The 8101-nt window shown below is 31.9% G+C and overlaps 1 protein-coding gene across 1 annotated transcript; it reads left to right on the plus strand.

The window, feature by feature from the left end:
* Nucleotides 1-2176: 2176 nt before the first annotated feature.
* On the plus strand, nt 2177-5803 carry LOC129891336 (histone-lysine N-methyltransferase ASHH1-like). The gene is made up of 10 exons (XM_055966654.1): nt 2177-2284; nt 2825-2889; nt 3176-3332; nt 3434-3520; nt 3640-3724; nt 3799-3892; nt 3989-4187; nt 4302-4336; nt 5181-5386; nt 5625-5803. Exons 1-10 carry the CDS (start codon nt 2252-2254, stop codon nt 5648-5650), a joined length of 987 nt encoding a protein of 328 aa, XP_055822629.1. The 5' UTR covers nt 2177-2251; the 3' UTR covers nt 5651-5803.
* The last annotated feature ends 2298 nt before the right edge of the window (nt 5804-8101 follow it).

An 8101-nucleotide genomic window follows, 5' to 3' on the forward strand; every position in this document is an offset into this window, starting at 1 on the left:
TTTGTAAGTCATATTGAGTTATCTGTTCTATAGTTAGCCATAACAAGGGTTCGCTTGGGACCAATAATGGTTTTTGAGTGTCGGTCACGTCAAAGATATAGGCTCAGGGCGTGACATTGTACTTATCCCTATTGAGAATTTTATTTTAATAAAAGTTGCTAGACTCTCTGTCTAGTGGTATCAATTCGAGAGAAAAAATACAAATATTATGACATATTTAAAATTATAATTTAAAAATGTTTTTTTTTTATTATTAAACTTTGTGTCAAATCAAATTATTATGTCAGATAAAATAAAATGGAGAGATTAATTACAAGTAATATGGTTCACTCTTATAATTAAGAAATTCTTTTTCAAGAGGTTTACAAAAATCTATATGTTTTTTCAATCAGAATTTAAAATCTCAAAAAATATGCTGGGCTTTAATAATAAGAAATAAAGAGAAATCAATCAGCACATTTTCTTTATAAAATTCTGCTGCACATTGCTTTTTACAATTCACTCTATAAGGGGAGTTTCTATAATAGCTCAACCAAAAAAACAAAAACAATTACACCATTTTAGTGTTAATATTTCTCTTACATAATTTCATTTTGATTGTAATTTTAATTTATATTTGACTTGTGAAAATTGGAAGAAATAAAAAGGAATATTTTAGCACTGCAAATTTTGGTTTAAATTTCAAAAGAAATAAAATTTACCAAAAAAAATATATTTTCTTATAATTAAATTGTAGTAAATATGTCTGCGATTTTTAAATTTTTTGTGACACTGTTTTTATTTTGGTCTAGGTTCTAATTTTTCTATAATCCATTAATCTTAAAATAATTAACTACTATTTTTCTCTTCGTACTTATCTTTTGTCCTTAAAAGAAAAAAATTTAAAAAAAAGAAGACAAAACACAGTAAATTCAAAAAGAAAACTAACTTTTAAAAAACACAGCAACTGTATATTTAACTTCCCCCAACATTCACGTTAACAATTGACACATCACCATTTTTTTGTCTATAAATTGATTAAACATAAGCAGTTTCTGGATAACGAAAAAAACAAAAACGAAGAAATAAACAAACACTGAGAGACTGGAAAAGAATTCAAATTCAAATTAATATATACAAAGGTCCACTCTATACTTTTTTTTCTTCTATTTAGTTCATAAAAGTTATCTCAATTTCATAATGTATTTTTTGCCTTTTGATAATAAATATTATCGTATGTCATTTCGTACTTTAATCCGCAGTCATAATATTTTTTAGTCAAATGTGTAGTATTCTTGGAATGTCTTGAATTATTAATGAGTTTGATTCATACTCGTAGTGAGATTGGATTGTTAGATTGATCGAAGATTTGAGTTTTAAGCATTAAAAAAAAAGAAAAAAAATTCAAAACAGATTGAGGCATGTTGTTATCCAAGTCTAAAGAAATTAATTTCAACAACCTTGCCAGAAAACGTTATTTACTGATTAAATGCAAAATAAAGTAATCAAATAAGAACAGTTAAATTCAATAATTAATTTAAGTCAAATATAAAAAGTCATCGTGTCTGGCATGTCTTTAAAATTTCGTCGTTACATAGTTCAAAAACCAATTGCATTTAAACCTTTGGCAACAAAAATTTTCTTCCCATACTTTTTGCATTAGCAAAAGCTTAAGTGCATCAGACTGCATTTTTTTTTTATATATGAAGCCAGTGTGTAGTATTTAGAACTAGTTTTTTTTCTTCTCATTTTATGTATATCCAGTGGATAGATTTTTTTATTTTTTAAAAAATGTTTTTGTGTTTCTATCTCTGACTAATTCTGATGTTGGAAAATTGAAAATGAAACTGCTTTTGACAAATTTGTTTTCTTAAAAAAACAAAAAAGATTTATATGGGTTTAGGAATTTTTGTGTGCAAAGGATTAATTGTAATTTTATCTAAAATGTTGGTGTTTATGTGCATTGGTAATTCTGTTTTGAGAGATTTTCACCTTTGAATTATTTCGTTGTTGTCAAGGTCTTTTGTGGTTCCAGATTCTTTGTTGAAGGGAATTCAGACTTTTCTAAGTTTTATTATTCATGTATAAGAGCAAGAAAAATAAACATTTTCTACTGGGCGGTCATATTTGCATATATTTTCAGAACAAGAAGCATAAAATGCCCATTAATTTTTTTTCTGTGTGTAATCTTGTACTTGGATATGAAACTGATGAAAACCTTTTATTTTGTTGAGTTTTTGGAGTTTCCAGATTTTCGACAACGATTGCATAGATGTTGCATTCAGACGAAGACAAAAGCAATGTGGTACGTCTTTACTATTTCTCAAACCTATTTACTATTGTATTTTTAAGCTACATGCTCCAAGAGGCAATAAGATTACGAGGGAAAAAGAGAGATAAAGGAAGATTTATTCAATTATTAATGTTACCAAAGACTAGAAATTGGTATTACTCATCCACACACACAAAAAAAAAAAAAGAAGAAAAAAGATCAGGAAGATCTATAGTCATACAGTTCCATCCCTGTCTTAGTGCTGCTGTTTTTATTAATTAAATTACTTATCGAAAAAGTGTGCTTATTGAATATCCTTGTGTTTTTTTCTGGTATGGTTTCTGCATTCAATTGTGCCTTATTATCGAGTTACTTCACCTTCCCTTCCATCAAAACATGGATGCACATATCAGTGACATAGTTTATGTAATCAATTAGTTGTATGATATTTGATTTGCTTATTGTTAGTCGTATATTCACTAGGATAATTTTGTGTTAAATGCAGCCTGTTTTCTTAAATATATATATATATATATATATAAAAGTGAATTACTACCTTTTTCTTTTTTGAAGGTCCAATTTCCGGAAGGAGTAACACCATTTGTTCATATTACTCAAAATATATTTTTAAGGCGAAAGTGAGCTCAAATCCTTTCTTTGTTTCTTTCAACGATAATCTCCCTACCGGTTAACTTCTGGATTATTGTTACATCATTTGCAATTGTATGTACCAACAGTTAGTTTGGGTATCTAAGATCTGGATAATATAGCTACCCAAAAGAGGTTGGTTATTGCTACTGTTTTCCCTTCTTAGACGAAACTTTCATAAACAGCTGAAAGAAAAAGATATATGGTTTTCAATTGTCACTGATCTTGGCTTTAGTTAGTCAGTTTTAATTGAAACGTTCTAATGTCGTCTTACAGACATAAGAAACTGAAAGAAGATGATATTGCTATTTGTGAATGCAAGTATGATGCTAGTGATCCTGAAAGTGCGTGTGGAGAAAGATGCTTGAATATGCTGACCAACATTGAATGTACACCGGGATACTGCCAGTGCGGGGAGACTTGCAAAAATCAGGTAAATTAGATGATTCACCTAATTAGTTAAATGTTTCTATGGTGTTTTTCTTTATAAGTATACTTTTACAGTGGTCTTCTCGATTGCTAAACTTACAACAGATATTCCAGAAACGTGAATATGCAAAAACTAAGTTGTTCAGGACTATCGGGCGTGGTTGGGGCCTTATAGCTGATGAGAATATAAAGGTAGTTCTGTATATACTATAAGATATTTCTTTATTTTTTGATGTTCACGTGAAGAAAGATTTCTAGAACTGAGGCTTTTGCGCAGAAAATGTATGTTTGAACTCTCTTTACGTTAGTAGGCCGGACAGTTCATCATTGAATACTGTGGAGAAGTGATATCATCTGAAGCAGCAAAGAAAAGGTCTCACGCTTATGAAGCTCATGGTAAGTTATTGACATTTGAGATGGTTGTCAATAGTACATCTACAGATCACTATAATTTCATATGATTTATGCAGAAATCAAGGACACGTACATAATTTCTCTAGATGCTAATTATTTCATTGACTCCACTCGGAAGGGAAATTTTTCAAGATTCATAAATCATGCATGGTAAGTACTGAAATGCCGGTTGTCAAATTGATGAAAAGTGAAATAAGATACAAATCTTGATAGAATTGATACTTTGTGTTCCTGAATTTCTTCCAGCCGACCAAATTGTGAAACGAGGAAATGGACAGTGTTAGGGGAAACAAGGGTAGGAATATTTGCAATGCAAGATATATCGGTTGGAATGGAGCTGACAATTAACTATTATTTTGAGTGGTACGGGGGTATAACTGTTCGTTGTCTGTGTGGAGCTGCAAACTGTTGTATTTTTTTGGGTGCCAAGTCTCAACGATTCCAGGTAACTTAAGTTTCATATGAATTGTTATATAACTAGAATAACCTTTTTAGATTTCGTTTCTCGTTGATATTGATAAGCCTCACTGTTGAAGTGTTTTAAATTATCTTGGTTCAGGAGTACAACCATGTCTGGAAAGATGGTAACAACAGGTAATGCTCAACTTTATTTATTTTAGTTTGTACAAATCTTGCATTCTACATATTGTTTCAAAGTTTTGGATTTATGAATGTGATTGGCATGGGCTTAGTAAGAGATCTTGCATGTTCTGTTGGATATCTTATGTCTTACCATAAGTAGAAGTATGAAGTAAAGTTGCTCTTTTCCTATTCTTATTCCAACTTCTTTGTCTGTCAACAAGACCTCATCCCATGGTTCAATCAATAGAAAGTCGAAAATGATATTTCTGGACAAAATGAACAGACCTTTACATAAGCGGAAGCAGTCAGGTTCATGCCACAGTACCATATCCAGGATCTTAGAAATGGGAAAGCTCAAATGATATCATATGGGATGGACTTGTTCCTCACTGCTCTATATGATTTATTATAGTCAAACTTTGTTTCATACCTAGTAGCTAGCCTTTCATTTCCTCGTAGTAAGAAACAAGTATGGTATGGAGAGACATGAAGTCTCGGGTTCATATCTTAGGGGAGACAAAAAATATTAGGTGATTTCTTCTCATCTGTCAAGCCTTGGTGGACAGAGTTAGCCAATACCTGTGTCGGTGGAAGGTAGCCGGTACCATGTGAAATTAGTTGAAATGCAGTCAAACTGACCGAACATCACCATCATTAAAAAGAAAAAAAAAACATGGTAAAGATAAGGAACTACACTATTTTCTGAAATATTACATGTGATATAATTGTCAACAGTAATAAGAGAATTTTCAAGTAGTACTTTATGAGTTCCATTGGAGAAAATTGCCTATGATATTATAATTTGGATCTAGAGATTTTACACATTTTCTTCTAATTCTTGGATATCTATTTCAAGTCTTTCTCACTGTAGATATAAGGTGGAACCAAGTAATAGGTCACGTAAGAATTATAATATTATTGAATCTGGTTCAACAACGAAGAAGAAATCTCAGCGCATTCCCAAGTGGAAGAAGTCTCATCGCATTCCCAAGCGGAAGATTAGATCTTCCAGCCATAAGCAAGTCATCAAAGGAAGCACGAGAAGAAGTTACCAAGTACCAGGTATGATCACCTTTTCTTTATAACACATCATGGTGTAGGCAGCTTTAAAGAATTTTTCTTTCATATTTTTCCACGGGATTAGCAAAGAGGCTAATGTGATGAAATACTCACTCATGTTGTGGAAGGAAAACCTAATTGTAATTTCTCTCAACACTTTTACCAATGTCGTGCAGTGGGTAAAAACTGAAGGTGCGCGCTTTGTGTAATTTTTCTCAACACCTTTACCTATGTCATGCAGGGGATAAAAAATTGAAGTCATTTTAACGTTCAACTCCGTATATGAAGAGCATGGGCGGGACAACCAGAATAGTACCCACAGATATAGTGAGAAGTGGATAGAAGCAAACTGCTAGCTCTAAGTATAATGCATATTGTACTTTAATTTATAACTTGAAATAATGTACTTATAATAAACTCATCCTATTACAACAATAATAACACTATTTACTATGTGTTAATCTCAAGCAAGCTTTGTTTGACTATATGAATTTTCATTATCCATGCCATCGTTTTTAAACCTGTTTATTATCAATATTGTGTAAAGTTCTAGACATTACAGTAAATATGCATTGTAACACAAGATTGTAATCAGAGAAATAAATGCTCAACAAAATAGGCAAATTACAACACGCTGACATTTTTTACGTACGTTCTCATAAAGATCCATTTTTTTGACATTTTTTGACAAAATAGGCAAATATAACAATACTTGGGTAATATTTTTTTTCAGAAAAAAAAGGGGGTGCAGTGGACAGGATTCAAAGTCATATATACAAACTACAAAGGTCCACTCTATAATAATATGAGTTAATTTTGTTCAAGGTTTTGGCTTTAGTTTATAATGAACTTGGCATGAATATCTGTTAAAATTTGTTGTGGGATTAAGTTTTAATCTTATCTGATTTTGATATTTGAGTAAAATGTCTTGAATTATACTGAGTTTAATTCATACATATTGTGAGATTGGGTCGTTAGGATGTATGCTCAAGCCGAAGACTTTAAGTTTGACCATAGAACGGCTAATGGTATAGAAGAATAAGCGAGACAACGTTCAATAATCTAATTAACCTCTTATTCTAATTCATGACCTCCTTAACCTCCTATTCCAATTCATGTCCTACATAACCTCTTATCTAAGGTCATATTCTCGGTAAGCTGAAATTTGGTCATATCATGTCTAATCACCTCCCAAAAGTACTCCTTCGGCCTACTTCTACCTCTCAAAAAATTATCCATAGCCTACCTATCTCACTTCCGCACTGGGACATCTGTGCATCTCCTCTTCAAATGCCAGAACTATCTTAGCCTCGTTTCCTATATCATCTTGTCCTCTATCGATTCAACATCTACCTTGTCTCGTATATCTTCATTCCTAATCTTATTTCTCCTAATCACAAATCAATTTCAACATCCTTATCTCCGTAACTTTTATTTTTTGAACATGAGAGTTTTATTGGCCAACACTCCTCTCCATAGAACATAGTTGATCTAACCACCGCTTTGTAGAACTTATCCTTAAATTTTGGTGGCACCTTCTGTTGTTTCTGTATCAAAGTTAGCAAACTAGAAATAATAAAGATGAAAAAAAAAGTATCTGAGACCACATAATTCACTATGTGTCCTTAAGAAATTTAATCTCCTCACTTTACCCGAGCTTATGGTATATTTCCTCCCAAGATAGAATGAATAAACTATGAAAGAAGTAGTGGTACCTTAAACTTCGATAATTCCAGGGAACTCAAAAGTCAGGAATTAAATCACAAAAAGACACAACTTTGTTTGTAAGAAAATACATGTAGAAGAGGGAGAAATTTCGATGTCAAAAATTGAGAGGAAGTCTCTCTATTTATAGCCAACAAAGAGTTCAAACTCTCTGTTCAGAACAGTCTCATCTGTTCAGAACAAACATGGTGTCTTTTGGGAAAAGAGATATTTGTTCAGAAGGAACAGGTCCTTTCCGAATGAAGTTCAAATGCGCGAATTAATTTAGTTAATTCGATTGCGTGAATATAATTAATCCACTGATTAATTAATTCAAATTAATTCGCAAATTAACTAATTCAAATTAATCTATGAATTAATTAATTAATAAATAATTCCAAATTAATGCTGAATTAATATTCAGAAAAATGAAATCAATTAATGAGATTAATAAATAGATTTTGGCTAAAATAAATTGTCAATAAATCATATCCAAAGCCGAAGCCGAACCCGAGCCGAGCGAAGCGAGTGACGACGACGACATGAGGGGGCATACTTTACTTAACCCTTTAAGAGTTAAAGGAAGTGTTTCCTTATATAAGGCCACAACATTTCATTTCTTCTACCAATGAAGGAGAAATGACTTTTCATTTTCCCTTCATTTGGTTTCCCCACTTTCACGACTCTGACCCATCGTGACTGGCACCCACACTAACCTTCCATTGGAGAACCATTATTACAGCCTAAACCAACAACATTTATATGATATAAAAAATTTAAAGATGCGGAATCAACTTAAATAGAGAAATAGGACTGAGTTTCCATAAACTCAGCAAGAATCTAATCAGCAACCCAAACGTGCAGAAAAATTATCCTAGGAACTAAAAATCAAAGTACCAAACTCTAAATAAACATCCATCTAAGAATGGGGGTGAAACCCCAACAATGAATAAAGTAACAATGTTCAAGAGTCATCTTCCTGGAAGAAAGACTAGAATGTGGAAGAGTTCATGG

The sequence above is a fragment of the Solanum dulcamara genome, chromosome 6 (assembly GCF_947179165.1).
Source record: "Solanum dulcamara chromosome 6, daSolDulc1.2, whole genome shotgun sequence".
Lineage (NCBI taxonomy): Eukaryota > Viridiplantae > Streptophyta > Magnoliopsida > Solanales > Solanaceae > Solanum > Solanum dulcamara.